Here is a 20,120-nt window from a genome sequence, read left to right as displayed (position 1 = left end):
GTCAGCCCAATAGAAAACCTCGAATTCACCAGCCGACGTCTCTGATTGGCTGCCACATTGCAGTAGGCCGGTTCTCTCGGCTCTTTCCTCAAGGGCTCGGGCGATACAGTAGTACCGATGTCCATCAGCTGGTAGGATTTTCACATCCAAAATAAATGCAATTTCGGTCGTAAATAACAAATATTTAATAAACCTTAACGTTTATCTAAAACGGAATGTGAACGGCTGTCTATATGGCTGGATAACCTGGTGTTATTTAACTGTGTTTTTGTCGCCGTGAAGGACCGCAAGCTAACGTGCTAATTTTCATCTGTTGAGGATCAGTGACCAGACTGAGGACGCACATCAATAACATATTTACAATTCATATGTTTTACTCATATGAGTCATATTAAAACACGTAGTAGTCAGAGAGACTGGTAACCACCGGTATCTGATGTTTAGGTGATGGTAGAGAGCTGGTTAAAGGAGCTAGGGCGGCTGTCTGTCATTAATGTGCAGATATTAATTTCGCCTGGTGCTGTTTTTGTGTAAAGTTCCGGTTAGTTGTTAGTTTTTGATGGCTCCTCAGAAATACTCGGCTCAGGTGATGAACTGTAAAGCCAATGGTGCTGTATACACGTCCTCTGGCGTGAGCTCACTCAAGAAGCCCAAGATGGAGCAACTGCAGGCCGACCATGAGCTCTTCCTGCAGGCCTTTGAGAGTGAGTCCACGTCCGTCTCATATAGCACACAAAGTTCAACTATTAGCTATTCATGAAGGCCTCTGAGAACATACATTAACAGACTCGCATCTGTCAAAACACTTGATCATGACAAATTGCTCTGTTATTAGATACGTGGATGAGCCCTTAGGTTTATCTTTGTGATGTCTTAAGGGTTTGTACACGAGGAAACATTTTATAACTATCTCTAATAACAATTAATAACTGATTTTGATAGCAGCTACTTAAACCCCTCCAGTTTATTGTAGATGAACGTTGGAAAAACGACAGACACAATATGTCACTTTACAGAATAAACTTTAAAATAAAACAATTTAAATAATTGTTAATACTTTTGCATTTTCCCTTCAGAGCCTACTCAAATTTACAGATTCCTTCGAACAAGGAACTTAATAGCTGTAAGTATACCTTTATAAGTTAATCAAAAGCCTTAACACTGAATTTACATTAACAGTAAAGTTGATTCTGGTTGTACTTGGTTTTATTTATTTTTTCTTGCTCTTTCACAGCCGATATTACTTCACAGGACCCTTTCCTTTATGTCTCATAGAAACTCACGAACAAATGCCAAAAGGTGGGTCATGCCAAATTTGTCAAATATGTCATAAATAATGCCAAATATCTGCTTTGCTTAGCTTTCTTAAAGTGTGTTTATTGAATTAGCTGGTCTTTTTTTCTTCAGGAAAGCATTTAAAGTGGATGACTTGCTGTCCAGTGTGGAGAGAATGAAAGGGGAGCCAGAGTCTCAGAGGTATTGGTTTTCTACTGATGTTTTGCAAGCTGTCTACAAAAGTGTAAGAAATCCTAAAGGCTGGAATACACTACACAACTTTTAAAACTTTTTGTAAATGGTTACAGAGAAAAACTGGAGGGAATTTTTTTTTTTTTTTTTCACTAAACAACTGAGGATCACACACTACCAGTCGTTCCGAACACAACAAAGTAATGCGGAAACGTGCTACGAGACACATGACAAATGTAAACAATATGTTTTTCAAAACTGGCTCAAAATATCAAACATGTTTGATTTCCTCTGACTGGATGGAATCATAAGCCGCTTTTCCACCCTCGGGCCGAACAGTTCTCATTGCGCAACTGTTCCACTCCGTGCCGATCTGGGCCAGCCGGTACTGTTACGGTTTCATTTTCCACTGTGGGGCTGATAACGGCCGCTCTCTGGAATGTAATACAAAAGCGTCAGTCGTTACCTTGGTAACGCAAGAGTTTACGATATGAGATGTAAATAGCAACTGCGTTATAGTGGATGATCAGATATTTCTTTTAATTTTATTATTCATTTGTGTTTACGTCGCTCAAATAGAGCGCGTAGCCAGCTACAGAGAAACTGGTAGCCAGGCAACAGACAAGTGACCAATTCTGAGTTGCGATGTCACTTCACAGATTCTACCAGCATTGTTAGCCAACCCTGCCTAGAATTTCAGGCTGAGAACGGTTTGTAATCGTGCCGTACTAGGCTCAAGTGGAAACACAACTTGAACCGTTCCTTACCGTTCTTATGCCTCGTTTCCACTGAGCAGTACGGTACGGGACAGTACGGTACGGTTCGGGTCTGTTAACCATGATCTGGTTAGCGTTTCCACTGCCAACAGTACCCTTACTTGATAGGCGTGGTGTTTCGATCGACGTCATTTTCGCGCGAAGAAGAACATAGTAAACTACAATGGATGACATACAGCAGATCTTGTTCTTGCTCCTCGACATGTTTGTCACAAGAAGACAAGCGCCGACATTAGGCTTTTCTCAATATCAAGTACGCAAAGTTTGTAGCCTACTTGCCATATGCGACTCCTACATGCAAATGGTACAGCGCGTTCTTAAAAGCGTCGCTCTGCTACTCCGGTTATCTCTGTTACTCTGGTTATCTCTGTTACTCTGTACATTTTAAGCAAAAATAAAACGAAATATGTTATAAAACACAACTCTGCCTCTTTTCGTTTTCATTTAAATAAATTAAACATTATAGGGACACAAATGTGGTTCATGCACAACGCATATTGATTATTCACTGCACGTTATACGTTATTCTATTTATAACAAAACGAAATTTAAAACACAACCCTAACACAACCTCTTTTCGTTTAAATAAAAAAGTAAAATAAACATATTTCAGGCAATATATGCATTTGTACAAATGTTGCAATAAACATCAGTGATAATCTTGTAATAAAAAAATGACAAGAAACCATATTTCTTTTTGTAAAATTTCAGTTTTATCAATAATAGCCAATATAAAAGTTTAAGTAAAAGGTACAAGAAGCTATACAATAAGAAATAAAGCAAACAATTCATTCAAATATCCAAATGCAGCGCTCTAGTCTAACATTACAACAGTAACGTTAAAGTTAAATACAAATATCCTATAACGTTAATATGAAACTAAACTTAGCCCTCAGCCAAAACGACAGGGAACGAATTATATATTCACGAGACCAAAGATCGCCCGTTAGAAGAACTAACGTTAGCCGAGGAAAGGCTCATCCAGCCGGGAAACATGAGCGCCGAGCGCCCGCTGACCGCATGGATCTCACAACCGGGGAAAAAAAAAATCATCTTTATAAATAAACCACAGATTTGAGCTTTAAACAACTACATTCTCGCCTGAAAAACTCTTAAACTTACATTTCGTGATACAGTAACAGTAGTATTATATTAAACTGTATATTAAAAAATGGCGCTTCTTATGTTGTCATTCCCCTTGTAGCACGCGCAAGTGACGATTCTCTGTCAACCAATCAATGTCCTGCAGTGAGTCTAGCTCCACCTTTTAGTACCGTACCACTGTGCTAGGTACCCCAATGGAAGGGTACCTAAAAAGTGGTACGGTACGGTTCGGCATTTTGGTACCATTCACAACTTTTGATAGTGGAAACGCAAATAAATGCGTACCGTACTGTACCGCTCAGTGGAAACGAGCCATTAGAACCATTCGGCCCGAAAGCTGTAAAAGCAGCTATAGTCTGAATATTAAAAAATGCCCATAATACATTTAGCAATTTTCTGCTAAATCTGTCAACACCAACTGCCCAAATATGCCGACTGGTTCTGACTTTAAAGGGGTAGTTCACCCAAAAATGAAAATTCTGTCATTAATTACTCACCCTCATGTTGTTCCAAACCCGTAAGACCTTCTTTCATCTTCGGAACACAAATTAAGATACTTTTGATGAAATCCGATGGCTCGGGGGGCTCCACTGACAGCTATTTAACACTTTTAAGGCCCAGAAAGGTTGGAAAGACATTGTTAAAATAGTCCATGTGACTACAGTGGTTCAACCTTAATTTTATGAAGCGACGAGAATACTTTTTGTGCGCCAAAATAACGACTTTATTCAACAATTTCTTCTCTTCTGTATCAGTCTCCGTGGTCACGAGAGCACCACAACGCATGCGTGTGTGTGATGACGCAGAAGCTGGCGTTCTGACATATGACCAGGAAATGCAGGGCTGTGTTTACTAGCAGAGGTAGAAACATGCTCAACATAAAACAGTTCATAACTATGTCTGCAGATTTCGACAGAGAGGATGAATTGCATTTTTTTTGCATAACCTTACTTATTCGAACCAGAATATACAGAGAACGAACTAAAAGAGATACACAACCACAGCCACAAGCCTCTGAAAGACAGAGAGCAATGGAGAGCTAGTGGTGTAGATGTCATCAGTGCCAAGCGATGCCTACTGAACAGGAGTGTGTGTGCTGCATCCATTGTGATATAGTCATGCCACATTGGGGTGGGCGATATGGCAAAAATATATCACGATTTTTTTATCACTGTTCTTTTTCAAGTTGGTTTTACTATTTTGCAAGTGACTGAGCATTACATCGAAACTAATGTCCCCATTTTAAAAATAAAGCCTTACGTAACAAAATATAAAATAAAAAAGAATGGCAGACATTTAGGCCAAAGTGGCGAAGATAAAAATCTTTGTTTAAAAATCTTTAAAAAAGATACACATTACACAACTTTATATACAAATGAAATAAATGGTGCTTTATTTTTTCAGATACAGTAAGGCCACACCTAACGTGTAAAGTAAGTAATCACACCTAACGTGTTTTTCAGGTTTGAAAACGCGAGGCGCAGTTTTAGTTGCTAGGCAACCACTGAAACAGCTGTCCTGTCAGTCAAGTAAACGTCAAATCAGCCTTTTATTAACTTTATTTACTTTCTGTTAACATTGTGGTAGTTACGGTTCGTGAAGTCGTTAAGCTCCTGGTAACCTGCAAGAGCACCACAAGTTTATCCTCCATCATCGCGCTCTCCGGGCATCCAAGCAACTGTAACTTTCATCACTAAAAATGAAGGCCCGCCTCTCCATTCATTCGACTGGACAGTGGGAAAAAAATGCGATGATGTTGGGCGTTTTTTCCGCTCAGAGTTGCTTTTTTTTTCAACTGCAAAAACGCGAGGCACAGCAGGCGGTAAAACGTCAGGCGCATAAACAGCGCGCAGAACGCTCACTGCCATAGGAAACCAATTGAAAAAAGGCACCTCTCACTGCAAAAAACGCGTCAGGTGTGATCTAAGTGTATTTAGCAGTAGCATTGAAGAAAGAAATTAAATTAACATATGAAATTAAAACACTACATAGACTTCACATTATAAATTATACATTGATTCTTATTAAAGCTACTATTAAAGTTTTCAGTCAGTGAGTGATTTTCCCTGTATTTTGTTGTTTTATTAACATTAAAGGGATATTTCCCCCCAAAATGAAAATTGTCGTAATTTACTCTCTCAAGTTGTTTTTCTTTCTTCTGTAGAAAATAAAAGTTATTTAGAAGAATGTGGGTAACCAAACAGTTGCTGGTCCCAAGTGTATAGTCTCCTATGGAAGTCAGTGGGGACCAGCAACTGTTTGGTTACCCACATTCTTCAAAATATCTTTTGTGTTCAGCACAAAAAATTAATACAGGTTTGGAACAACATTAGAGTAAGTAAATAATGACAGAATTTTCTTTTTTTTGGTGAACTATCCTTTTAAGGACAAGTGGCAGCATGTTTACTATTAGGCTACTGTCACTTTAAGACTGCACGTGACGCATTTATTATACACGCATATAACACACACGTTAGAACAGCGCATCAGCACACGAATGAAATGTTTAATCGGCAAGGCTTTACAACTCTCTACGCACACCTTGGCAATAGAATCGCCATATATATATATATATATATAATATAATTCCACCAAATCAGCTTATCTTTGTAAAATGACACAGCTTTTTAAATTTCTAAATGTACACTCTTAAAATCAGTCAATCAAGCATTATATTATGATATTATGATAATCAAGCATTATTTAAATGTATTGTGGAGGATTTTCTTTTTCCGGGTGGATCATCAAGACTATTGGTCCTCCTAATTGTCAGTCATTCTGGTGATGTGTTTACGTAAGGCCGTCGTACGTGCTCGTCCCTAGGTAGTTTTCGCTTTATGCGCATGTGCACTTTCAGGTGTATATGTGTGGTGAGCTACGGTTTCAGCCATTCATTGAAGCTCGCTGTTCTCACCGGGTTTTTTCAAAATGTCTGAGGGTCGCAAGAGAAAAATTGTCTAAGAATTGTATGACAAGAAGAGAAAGGCCTCTGAAGAAAGAAACAAGACCAGAGTGTTTTTGGGAGAATATTTCACACGCTGGTGTGCGTTAAAAGCACAGGTTGGGCTTCCCACTGATGCCTCAGTCGCGAAGTTTCTTACTCGACAGGTAAAGTTTGGCATGCTATTTGGAGAAATCCATTTAAAATCACTGCTAGTAAAAGTTAATGTAAGCTATGATTAGCGATGCTAGCCCTGGCACAAGTCACGCACCGCGCAGACACGGTAAACATCTCAATTTGTCTAAAGTAGCCTTATGACCAAATGGTAAAAGGCATCACGCTGAAATGTTCTAATACCTTGTGTGTTCATTTTTGATAATTCCAATGTGTTCACCATATTACTTATTACACAAATGCAACAAGCTACTTCTCCATTGCAGATCATGTCTTGAGTCCTCACTCAATCGATCAGTATAGTAAGTAAATAAAACACGGAAGGGCATTTGACATTTTGTCTTGCATGAATGTTTTTGAGTTAGTTTATAATTTGCAAATTGTAAACGAGTGTGCACGAGGAGAACTAGGCTCGTGCATGCTCTCTCGTGCACACGTTTAATAGGCGTTCCCTCTAGGGAGCAGGTAGAGTGTTGCGCATGTGCATTTTTTCAAAAAGTGGAGAGGGCGGTTCTTTTCTAAAATTTGGGAAAATCCTCCACTATACCTTTAACCCTCTGAGGTCTGAGCTGTTTTCTGGGCCCTGGAGGTGTTCTGACATGCTCTGACATTTCTGGTTATTTCTGTTACTTGTGACATTTTCATGGCTAAAGTCTAATTACACTGTATTCAGCACAAACTCTGCTACAATAATATATCAACAGCATGTATGTAAAAGTTTGTAGTTTTGAGATAATGACATTTATGCGTGGTTTGTGAAAATACAAAAAAAAATTCTCACTGAAATAAGGCCATGAAACCCATACTGATTATTTCTTCACAAGACTTTTGAAAATTGTATCACGTAGCCTAGAATATTTGCTCTAAAACTATGTGAAAATCACCCTGATTGTTCATTCAGATAAGACAATATATTGATTTAAAAATTTTACGTGTTTTGTGTGAAAAAGCCTTATGCGAGAGCTCATTAATATGTAAGCTTTTCTCACCTGAGAAAGACAAAGACCCTCCCCTAATGGCCCTATTAGGAGCTATCAGGCCCTGCCATTCTGAGCAACCTTGCACAATACTGTAAATGAGGAGATTTAAAAAAAGAATGGCTTTTAAATTGTTTGGATTTATTTGCAACACAACATAGTCCAAAGATACACACAGCAAATGCCAAAAAAGCACTTATTGAAAACAATGATCCAAAGACAGAGACCTTTGTGCCATTCCTAAAAACATTGTACATACCTTTCATTTCCAAGGTGTTTGATTTTCACTTTACCATGTTCATGTTCACTGAAGTCCTCAGTGGCATCTGGGCCCTGAAAAAAAAAAGTGAACATACTGACATCAAGAGAAAGGCCTGCACGATTTTGGGAATAAATTTTAGATTTTTCTGGTTAAAATTGCTTTTTAAAATTCACAGAATACACACACACACACACACACAAATGTTTCCAACAATATATAATATAATGAACAGTGAACACCAGGTTTGTTGTGCCTTGTAGGCATAAGCTATGCGCAGTGCTGGATAAAATATGATACATTCAAACGTGATCACGATCCAAAATATGATACATTCAAACGCGATCGCGCTGCAAAATATGATACATTCAAACGCGATCGCGCTGCAAAATATGATACATTCAAACGCGATCACGATCCAAAATATGATACATTCAAACGCGATCACGATCCAAAATATGATACATTCAAACGCGATCGCGCTCAAATATAAAACATTATGGTTACCATATACATATCTACGTTTGAGCAGATATCCACAAACACAGTAACAGTAAACACGGGCCTAATATTATAATATTCACCATATATCTAGCAACAGTTCAACTGCAATGTGAAATTTATGCAACAATAGCAAACTAATATGCAAGTATATAATTTCTTACCTTATCTTTCTTGTCTTCAAATCGGGTTCTTCTTCTTCTGATGTAAATCCAATGTAAGCTCAGGCACGTCTTTCAAACTCGACGAAAAGTGAAGTGAAGTGAAGTGTTTTGTTGTTGAGGTAATGAGGGCGATCGCGTTCCATGTGGAGATTTGCATGTGAATATCTTTTGCGCGAGTAGGCGTGGTAAATTAAAAAATAATTAGGAAGCGTTTGAGAAGCTGGACATCTTGTTGGTTTTATACAAATTACTTAAACAGAGAATATTTGTTTTCGTTTTGAATCCGATCATTTAAAAGTACACACTTAAATGTTTATAAAGGTGTATGGCTCATAAATGTGTGACAAGTATTCGCTGAGTTTTGTTTCAGTTTATAGACGTGCTCAAGAAATAAAAGTTCACCGCGACGGAGAGGCAGAACGCACACCCTGTCTATTTTCTTTATTTTACAAAATATCAAAATATAATATTAGAAATATCACAGATTCTTTTTTTATATTTCTTTTTTCTGTATGACCATAAATGACGAAGAAATTTAAGTTTATAGTGCTACAATGTGGAGAAAATCCAGCAAAACGCGCCCGCGCGTTTGTCGACCTCAGAGGGTTAATGATAGAACGTTTTTAATTAGAACTAAAACTTGATAATCATGCGTGAATGCATATTTGTCATTTTAACTGAACTTAGGACTGGTGGTAGTGCTTAAGATATTGTTGGTTATTCAGTGTTTCTGTAAAAAAAAAAAAAAAAATTTAATTATTAAAAGATAATAATCCTACTACTAATTCTACTAATATTAATGACAATATACAGCACATGAGCTGCTTGGTTCATGAATGTTAATCACATTGTCAGCATTCGCTTGAACTGATTTGCTGAAATTAAAGCAGGGATGAGTGCCATCAAATGAGATTGCCGTTTGCGCATTAGTTCTGCCCACTACCGGAGAAACCGGCATATCTTCTGCTTGTTTTTAAAAGCTGAATTATTCCAGATTGAACTGAAGAAAAATACAAACAAGAATATCGTTTACATGTAGCACGTTCATTTTGTGTGGTATGTTAGACTCTCGCTCTCTCTCTGTCTTTGCATGTGTGAGAGAAACACGATGGCGAGTCGTGCACCTTCACACTAGAGTTTACGGTACGTCAAATACAGTCACACTGAGCTGAATTTGAAAAACTAGTACAGATCGCTTGGCGAAGAGCGAAACTCTCAAGCTTTCAGTCAGTGTTCAGCGAGTGAAAATATATCTATGCTAAACTTATACTTGGCATCTAACACACACAGGCGAGTAAAATCTAAGAATTTATTAGCCAATGACTAATGATAGACATTATTTAGTCGCCCAGTGTGAAATTTACTCGCATATGCGAGTGATTTACTCGCATTTTAGAGGGTTGCTTTAAAGCACATGCAAATAATGAACTTTTGTGAATTGTAGTGTCCCGTACCCCAGCATTAACGTGTGATGTGATGTTGTATGTTGAGACGGAGGCGCCAGAACTGCAACTGATAGAATGCACTGTAACACGATACTACGATATTTCTTCAAAAGCAGATCGTGGAGACATTTTAATCGTCCACGATCAAAAATCGTGATATCGCACACCCCTATGCCACATCTTGAAAGTTTGGATAATTCAGACGATGAGACGACACTTGTATCTTGCTGTATAACAAAGGATCCCGGCTTTCCACGCGCATGCGTCGTAGTGCTCTCGTGAACACGCGTCGAAGACTGATACGGAAGAGAAGAAATTGTTAATGAAGTCTTTTTGTTTTTTTGGCGCAAAAAATGTATTCTTGTCGCTTCATAAAATTAAGGTTGAACCACTGTAGTCAAATGGACTATTTTAATGATGTCTTTCCTACCTTTCTGGGCCTTCAAAGTGTTAATTAAATAGCTGTCAATGGAGCCCCCCGAGCCATCGGATTTCATAAAAAAAAATCTTAATTTATGTTTGACAAAAAAACGAAGGTATTACAGGTTTGGAACGACATGAGGGTGAGGATTGACAGAATTTTCATTTTTGGGTGAACTAGGCTATCCCTTTAAGATAATAGCGTTGACTTGGGACAAAAATCTGCACAAAAGTTATGATGAAAGATAGAGACAACAGTTGAGCTTTGGAATGGCGCTTTATAAATACAACTACTTGTTGTTTTCAGAATGACTGTGCTTTTAGAGCGGCAAAATAGTTTTCATGGAAAACTGTTTTAGGAAAATGTTATAGGATCATTTGGTTCCAAATGGTGATTTTTAGTTGTTTTATTTGTGATTTCAGTGTGACTTCACATCTGCAACTGACATTCACTGGATTTTTTCACAAGAATGGTTAGTCTAAATCTGTCAAAAGTATACCAATGTGTCTGAATTATCATCTTAATGTACAATTACCATTTTAGGGTTCTATTATAATTATTTTTGTTTTACCAGATAAGCCATGTCAAAACTCAGAAAATGATCAAAACTCAGTTTCACTTGAGGTGCTACTTGTCAAAGTCTGTCATAAAAAGCGCAAGGTGAGCTTCTCTTTACTTAAATGTGTTATTACATTAAAATATACAGGTGATGAAAACAGTAGTTAAAAAGGTATGCCAATTTTAAGATCATAACCTTTTTTTGTTATGATTGTCTTTTTAACCCTCAGGATGTCAGCTGCCCTATAAAGCAAGTGCCTACCGGGAAAAAGCAGGTGCTTTTGAACCCGGATCTCAGTCAAACCAAGCCTGGTGCCTTCCCTTCCCTGCTGGTGTCCAGCAATGAGTTTGAGCCCAGTAACAGTCACATGGTCAAATCTTATTCTCTTCTCTTCAGGGTGTCTCGCACAGGCAAAAGAGACCCCAATGGCTTCATCAACTGTGAGGTGGATGAGAATATCGGTGAGTGGCAGTGCAGGAAAAAAAAGTGTAGAATGCTCTGCAACCATCCTAATCTGTTTCATGGCTTGAGTATAAGTTAAAGGGATAGTTCATCCAAATAAAAATGGAAATGCTGTCGTTTACTCGCATGTTCCAAACCTATATGACTTTCTTCTGTGGAATGCAAAATAATTTATTTTGAAAAATGTCGTCTTTTCTTGTCCATAAAAAGTCATTGGGGTCCAGTGCTGTTTGGACCCCATTGACTTTCATTATATGCACAAAACCGTTTTTCAAAATATTGTGTTCCACAGAATTAAGAACATCTTTTGGACAGGTTTGGAATGACATGAGGGTGAGGAAAAAATTTAGTTTTTGGGTGAACTTTTGCTTTACTGTCCATGAATCAAAGAGAGGGATGAAAATTTAAGTAGTATCATTTTTTTCAGAAAATCTGATGGTGAGTGACTGACTGAAATCGAACCTTTTCTGTCATCTGTCCATGATGATGCATGAATTGGTGCGAAGATCAATTAAAGTTATAGCACTCTACATTTTCAAACATAGTCAATACACTTAACTGCGCACTTCCCACTGCAGTTTTTGTAGCCTCAGCCTCACTAATGCAAGGCCGGAACAAAACAGTCTTAATGCTTTTATCTGTAGATGTAAAAGAGGAACTCCCATCCAGAAAGAAGAGATCCTTATCCCACAGGGGTGACGGAGAGACCACAGAAACATTTGTTGCTCAGATGACTGTTTTCGATAAAAACCGGTTAGTAATTTCAGTGCTTTTGAAAGCTTCATATCACTTAGAAATGCCCCCCCAAAAAAAAGATGCTGTTACCTATGTGACATGCATGATAACACAATTGCCCTTCAGACGGTTGCAGCTGCTGGATGGAGAGTATGAGGTTTCCATGCAACAGATTGAAGACTGTCCAGTCAGCAAGAAGCGGGCCACATGGGAGACCATCCTGGATGGAAAGGTTGGTTATATCTGCTAAAAATAAGCTGTTAACTTTCCTGTCAAGCATTTGAACTTCTGAACAAAACAAGTGTGGAGTTATTTGGCAGTCAAACATAAATGCGTTACAGAGCATTATAAATATGCATTATTTTATTATTATTTTTATTTGATTTAAAATGTAGTTCCTGGTTTAAATCCCATATTTTAACAGCTGTTTAGATTTCATTCAGTGGCAATGTAGATTGCAATTGTTGATTCTTGTATTTTGAAGAGGTTGCCCCCATTTGAGACCTTCTCTCAGGGACCCACTTTGCAGTTCACCCTTCGTTGGACAGGTGACCCCAGTGACCCTTCAACGGCCCCTGTGGCCAAACCTCTCTCCACCCGCAATTCTGACACCAGCACCACAGAGAGCAGACCCAGCACTCTCCGACCTGCACCTGTTGGTAAGGAAGCAAAGATCTGCCTGATCTTGCAAGGCTCGACTGCCTGTTGGCCCTGGGCCAGTGTAAACGAGGCTCAGGACAGTTGATGGAACTGTCTGTTGCCCGATCTAGTCAATGCTGCATCTTCATGAAAGTTTATCATTTGCACTTGTTTTTAAGCCTCACTGCTCTTGACTGAATAACTTTTGTAACTTTAAAAAGGTAATTTTTACGGTCATTGATCATTGATTCAGCTGATTCGTTCAAAAAGCGGATTCATTCAGTGAAGATAAATCATTGTGTGTTGCTCAGAGACACACTGCTGTGGACTTTGTTTGGAACTATTTTCGTTGGCGAAATAGATTGAAACAGGCGATTTGATGTCTAAAATGTAACTCACTTAATATTAACTTGTTTATTAAACTGTACGTTGAATAAAATCAATGTCACGTGTGTAATCATGCTGATATTTGAAGAAAAACAGCACTCTTCGTGTATTATTAGTTAACTATATTAAATGATATAAAGATATAAGACATACAGGGGCATTTTTGCCCCTTATGTTGAATCTGGGGGCATTCTAAATGCATTTTAATAGACTAAATCACGCAGTATAATCGTACGCTCTAGTCTAATCTACTAGACTACATCACGTAGTGTATGCGTGCACTCAATGGGTGAATTTTTGTAAAGTGAGGGACATTTATCAACGATATCATAGATGATCTATATCGCACACCCCTACAGCACTGGCTGATCGGGCAAGTGACAGTTCTGTCAACTGTCCCGAGCATCGTTCACACTGGCCCCGGGCCATCGGGCAGTCCTTATTCTCGAGCCCTGCAGACTGTACGAGCATGATCCTCGCTGTAAGCCATGTCACACTGTAAGATCTCAGTTGTCATTAATGTCAGATTATACGACAGTCAAGGCGCATTAAAAATGGACGCACACAAGAACTTGTCCTGAGTTTCACGTCATCAATCAATGACACGTTCAGTGACAATGAGCTGAATTACACTTGGGATTGAAATGGTGGCTACAAAGAAATCTCTAACGTAAATTTTGGCCATGGCTTGTCTTGGAAAACGAAGACAATTTGACGGTCGTCGTAGGAGAAGTCACACTGCAGGACCGTAAGTCAGTTCTTCTGACACTGCCAGAATTTCGTCAGTGGTCAAATTTGATCGCAACGGTCATTAATCAGCTATCAGTGAACATGTCAAACTAATGATCATAGACTTAAGATTTTAGCCTAGGATCTGAGAAATCTTTTTTTTTTCTTTTTTTTTCTTTTTTAATATTACTTTCTGTGGTGGGGGCAGTGAACATTTTGGCAGGGCAAGTCAAAATTTGAACCAAGAAAAAATCCTTAGCGTTGAGCCCTGTATTGAATAACGTCGCTGTCGGGCGGAATCCTCGTATCTCCAAAACCATTATTTTTCAGGAAATTAAAAAAACTGCATATTTTTTGAGTTATTAAACATTGTATCATTAAAGTTGGTATTGTACCTTATATTGCTATCATATACTGTTGCATACCAACATTAACACAACATTTCCCCAAAATCATGTTTAATTGGAGATACGAGGTTAAGCTGTCATTGATTAGAATGGTACGGACACAGACGTCGCTGCTGCCAGCAGTGTTCATCAAAGTCTGCGGTCGTGTTGAGCCTTTTGACGAGATAAGGCTTTAAGAGCTATTCAAATCTAATGATTGAGGTTACATACATCTTCCTAAACTCCATTTTAAACGTTTAAGAGATATGAGTGATGCAATACCAAAATACTAGGCTGTCTAAAATAGGCGGAAATTAATCTGCACGCAAACAAAGTCGGCGGTCGCGTTGAGCCTTTTGACAAGAGAAAAGACTTCAATAGTTAACCAAAGCTAATGGCTGTGGTTACATACATCTTCCTAAACTCCATTTTAAAGTTTAAAAGCAGAACAAAAAACGATGAGGTGACTAGGCTGTCTATTAGGCGGAAATTAGCCTAATCTGCAGGCAAACTTACCTTTGTGGCTCACAGGCTTCCTTCTGCACCGAAGCATTACAGCTATCGATTTTTAACAAAACAAGCCTACTCAAATGTATCTAACCTAACTATTTTCACACGTTATTGTCTAAAAAACAGACAGAGTTATCCAAAGACTTGGCGCCAGTAGACAGACCTTTTTTCTCCCATAAATAAAACCTGCTACTTGGGGTATTTTACATGCACAGTGCCAACTTCGAGTCAGTAAAATAATAATAAAAACAATAATTTAATGCTGGTATCCAAAACATTTAATTCAATTCAAGTATTATATTAGATACATTTTAAAACTTCAATGCACACGTATAATAAGCCTAGTAATAAGTAGACATTTAAAATACATCAATAACTGATATCATGGTTTAACATAGATAAAATCAGACTTAAGGCTTGCTTTACGTGTTGCTCGACGAGGATTTCTTAATCGTTGCGACTTTCAATCCTGAGGAGACAAAATGCCGCGGAGGCTCCCGCCGCGCAGTGAAGAAGAGGTGGAGTTAAGAGGATTCTCAGACAGTTGAAGTGTCCAATGGAGTTAAGAGATTTGCTCTCAAGCTATTTTCAACACTTTAGATTGGTTAATAATTTGTAAAAATAACAGAACCACATGGGGACTTACCAATAGCATCGATTTGTGAAAAAATATGAAATTGACCAAATTTGGACATACAAGGTTTCCTCCCGACAGCGACGATAAGTTTGTTAGAAATCATCGCCTGCTTGGTATGAAAACATTCTAAATTCTTACTATAATCAAACATAATGGATGATCTGCCTTTTTCTTATATGTAATATAATGGTGAATATAGTTGTTTAATGTTTTATTCTCTCAGCGGTGAAGGATTCAGTGAGCACCAGCATACAGACCAGAAGAGAGCTGTCCCCCTGTGAACCCAGACAGAAACTACGCATCTTTTACCAGGTAGAAATTTTGTACTCTTTATTTATTGTAAACAGCTTGTAATGAAACTTAATTTATATATTTTTGTATCATGAATCGTTTATTTCGGTCAATAATCGATTTAAAATGCTAAGAATCGAATTAATCGCGATTTGATAGCGATTCAGTGCTTTAAAATATATAAACATTAAATTACTACATGCGCAAATTAATGGAGATGTTGTGCGGCGTCATTCACGTCCTCACAGCTCTCCTTCCCAGATAGGCACTGCACTCTTTACTGTCTTTCACTGGATTTCGCTCGTGCCCGGTCCCTATAGCTCTCATCTACACATTTTTGAGAAGTCCATGTTTGAGCTCTCCTCAGGACAGCCACTGCTGTTCACATGAGCAGATGACAGCTCTCTATCGAGACAGCAATAGTCTTGAGTCAAACTGCTCAAGCCATTGATAAAGCTTCCAAGTCATTGCGTGGGCACTAATAAAACGCTTTCATTGCTTGAAAACGTCACCGTTATTTTCTTTAAGATAAAATACTGAAGTTGTACGGAAATGGGTCATACCATTGACATTACTCGCCCTGAGCAGTTGAAGTAAAACCCCACTTCAAGGGCGTGAATTTATTGCATGGAAAGAGCAAACACATAATAGGTGTCTAAAATGCATACGCACAGTAAATTTAACTTAATGTTGTTAAACTGAATGTACGAAGGAAACTGCTGAAATAACTACAACATTAATGACACTGAAAAAAGAGCGCGTTGTTTATCTATCAATCAGATGCGCATTACAGTCGCGTTCGTTACTGCAGCAAAAGTAGACACCCGTCACGTTTTCTTTCAGAATCATAAGGAAAATGTTCCGTATAAAGAGAACAAAGAGGGCTTTTCTTACTATTGCATGAGGAAAAGATAGTTTAGGTTTAGTTGGGAAAGTGCATGATATGTTTAGGTAGTCTCTCCATGGAAGCATGTTTAATGTACCAGGAACACTTTAATCAAATCAAATCAAATCAAATCAAGTATATTTGTATAGCGCTTTTCACAATACAGATTGTATCAAAGCAGCTTCACAGTATTAAAATAAAATAATACAACAAAGTTTGTTTCTAGTGGAATTTATTGATTGATAGAATAAAATTAAATATCCCCAAAATATCCCCAACTGAGCAAGCCAAAGGCAACAGTGGCAAGGAACCGAAAAAACTCCATCAAGCGGCCTAATGGTGTCCTAAAACTCCATCAGGTGACCTAATGGAGAAAAAAAAAACCTTGGGAGAACCCAGGCTCAGTCGGGGGCCAGTTCTCCTCTGGCATTTATGAACTAGAGGCCGGATTGTAGTTTGAAACTGTGAGATTAACAATATTATATGAATGCCTGGCTGAAAAGATGCGTCTTTAATCTAGTTTTAAACTGGGAGAGTGAGTCCGAGCAACGAACAGTATCAGGAAGGCTATTCCAGAGTTTTGGAGCCAAATGTGAAAATGCTCTCCCTCCTTTGGTTGATCTGGATATCCTAGGTATGACCAAAAGCCTTGAATTTATTGATCTTAAAGAGCGCGATGGATTATAGGGTGATAGAAGATCCGCTAAATAGACTGGAGCTAAGCCGTTTAGGGCTTTATAAGTCAGTAGCAATACCTTGTAATTAATACGGAACTTTATAGGTAGCCAATGTAGTGATGATAAAATCGGTGTTATATGATCATATTTTCTTGATCTAGTAAGAACTCTAGCGGCTGCATTTTGGACTAACTGTAGCTTGTTTATTGAGGATGCAGGACAACCGGCTAATAAAGCATTACAGTAATCTAGTCTCGAGGTCATGAATGCATGAACTAACTTTTCTGCATCAGAAACTGATAGCATATTACGTAGCTTAGCAATGTTTCTAAGGTGGAAAAAGGCTGTTTTTGTAACATACGAAATATGATTTTCAAAAGACAGGTTACAATCGAGTATAACACCCAGGTCTTTTACTGTAGAGGATAAAGTAACAGGACATCCTACGATGTCAAAGTTGTATTGTGAGAGGTTCTGTGGGCGGTTTTTTGAACCGATAAGTATTACCTCTGTCTTGTCTGGATTTAATAATAGAAAATTACGCGTCATCCAATCTTTTATATCTTTAACACACTCTGTCAATTTGGATAATTTAGCGTTTTCATCCGGCCGTGATGAAATATATATTTGAGTGTCATCAGCATAACAATGGAAACTAATTCCATGTTTCCTTATAATATTTCCAAGTGGCAGCATATATTTTGAGAATAACAGAGGGCCCAACACAGATCCCTGCGGCACTCCATAGTTTACTGGAATTATGATCGATTTTTCTCCATTTAAATAGACAAAATGGTAGCAGTCTGATAAGTATGATCTAAACCAGCTTAATGCTTGTCCTTGAACACCAGTATAATTTTGTAGTCGATCTAAGAGTATTGTATGATCTATAGTATCGAACGCAGCACTTAGATCAAGTAAAACTAGTATTGAGATGCAGCCTTGGTCAGAAGCTAAAAGTAAATCATTTGTGATTTTAACGAGCGCAGTTTCAGTGCTATGATGCGGCCTGAATCCTGACTGAAACTTTTCATAGATATCATTTTCTTGCAAGAAAGAGCCCAGTTGAGTGGACACAACTTTTTCTAGTATTTTAGACATAAAAGGTAGATTTGAAATGGGTCTATAATTTGCTAGATTATGCGGGTCTAATTGTGGTTTCTTAATGAGAGGTTTTATCACTGCCAGTTTAAATGTTCTTGGAACATGACCTAAAGATAAAGACGAGTTAATAATATTGAGGAGAGGCTCTTCCACTACAGGTAACACTTCCTTCAGTAGTTTAGTTGGTATAGGATCTAATAAACATGTTGTTGTTTTAGATGAAGTGATAAGTTTATTTAACTCTTTTTGTTCTATAGTTGTAAAGCACTGTAATTGTTCTTGCGGGGGGAAAATTGAGGCTGAATTATAAGGTGCGATTGAGGATTGAACGTTTACAATTGTGGTTCTGATGTTTTCTATTTTCTCAGTGAAGAAGTTCATGAAATCATTACTACTAAACTGTAACGGGATATTTTGTTCGGGTGACGTCTGTTTATTTGTTAGTCTAGCCACGGTGTTAAATAAAAACCTAGGATTGTTTTGGTTGTTTTCTATTAGTTTGCGGAGATGCTCAGCCCTGGCCGCTTTTAAGGCCTTTTTATAACGTGACATACTGTCTTTCCACGCGATTCTAAAGACCTCTAAATTAGTTTGTTTCCATTTACGCTCTAAATTACGGGTTTCTCTCTTTAGAACATGCGTAGTATTATTGTACCATGGTGCTTTAATTTTCTCTGTGACCTTTTTTAATCTAACGGGTGCAACAACATCCAATGTTCTAGAGAGAATGGTGCTCATAGTGCTAGTTAGTAATAACTAGCACTATGATTTAATATGCTTTGCTGGCCGTAAATGCAGTGCATGATAAATCCCAAGTGCTAACTCGCAGTTATAATTAAATGCACTGGGTGGCACCGTGGAGCGTGTTAACCAGTTGTCTGTATCTGATCACATAATGTTGTCATCTGCCTCGCGAAGTTTGGAATTACTTGAAAATTATTTATTAATGAATTAATGAATCTGAGTTCTAATATCATTACCACATTGAGAAATCACATGAAATCCAAACAGCAGTCGAATGAGGAAAGAGAGCTGTCCATCACTGCATTCACGACTGTAGGTAAGCGTAGCTGTAGCTGTGATCCGAGATGATAACTTATCAGATAGCAAAATGATTTTGAGACATTCATTGTTTTTTGAGTTTCATTGAGGGAGACATGTTTTAGAACAGAAAACGCAAAGTGCTGTTAGAAACTTCGCTTAGAAATACAGTGAGGAAAATAAGTATTTGAACACCCTGCTATTTTGCAAGTTCTCCCACTTGGAAATCATGGAGGGGTCTGAAATTGTCATCGTAGGTGCATGTCCACTGTGAGAGACATAATCTAAAAAAAAAAAATCCAGAAATCACAATATATGATTTTTTAACTATTTATTTGTATGATACAGCTGCAAATAAGTATTTGAACACCTGTCTATCAGCTAGAATTCTGACCCTCAAAGACCTGTTAGTCTGCCTTTAAAATGTCCACCTCCACTCCATTTATTATCCTAAATTAGATGCACCTGTTTGAGGTCGTTAGCTGCATAAAGACACCTGTCCACCCCATACAATCAGTAAGAATCCAACTACTAACATAGCCAAGACCAAAGAGCTGTCCAAAGACACTAGAGACAAAATTGTACACCTCCGCAAGGCTGGAAAGGGCTACGGGGAAATTGCCAAGCAGCTTGGTGAAAAAAGGTCCACTGTTGGAGCAATCATTAGAAAATGGAAGAAGCTAAACATGACTGTCAATCTCCCTCGGACTGGGGCTCCATGCAAGATCTCACCTCGTGGGGTCTCAATGATCCTAAGAAAGGTGAGAAATCAGCCCAGAACTACACGGGAGGAGCTGGTCAATGACCTGAAAAGAGCTGGGACCACCGTTTCCAAGGTTACTGTTGGT

General features: G+C 38.2%; 1 protein-coding gene across 1 annotated transcript in view; it reads left to right on the top strand.

Moving 5' to 3' along the window:
- The first annotated feature begins 64 nt into the window (after window positions 1-64).
- The window catches only part of suz12b (SUZ12 polycomb repressive complex 2 subunit b), a 28,416-nt gene continuing 8,360 nt past the window's right edge, over window positions 65-20,120 (top strand). The window contains exons 1-11 of the mRNA XM_084128062.1: window positions 65-704; window positions 1,077-1,123; window positions 1,235-1,299; window positions 1,408-1,476; window positions 10,652-10,701; window positions 10,804-10,889; window positions 11,018-11,249; window positions 11,895-12,003; window positions 12,112-12,217; window positions 12,470-12,644; window positions 15,497-15,585. Coding sequence (XP_083984188.1) covers window positions 560-704; window positions 1,077-1,123; window positions 1,235-1,299; window positions 1,408-1,476; window positions 10,652-10,701; window positions 10,804-10,889; window positions 11,018-11,249; window positions 11,895-12,003; window positions 12,112-12,217; window positions 12,470-12,644; window positions 15,497-15,585 — 1,173 coding nt within the window. The 5' untranslated portion in view covers window positions 65-559. The remainder of the gene's footprint in view (window positions 705-1,076; window positions 1,124-1,234; window positions 1,300-1,407; window positions 1,477-10,651; window positions 10,702-10,803; window positions 10,890-11,017; window positions 11,250-11,894; window positions 12,004-12,111; window positions 12,218-12,469; window positions 12,645-15,496; window positions 15,586-20,120) is intronic.

This window comes from Abramis brama, assembly GCF_963993115.1.
Source record: "Abramis brama genome assembly, chromosome: 11".
NCBI lineage: Eukaryota > Metazoa > Chordata > Actinopteri > Cypriniformes > Leuciscidae > Abramis > Abramis brama.
The sequence above is the reverse complement of the archived record's forward strand: the minus strand, read 5'-3'. Positions and strand labels throughout refer to the sequence as shown.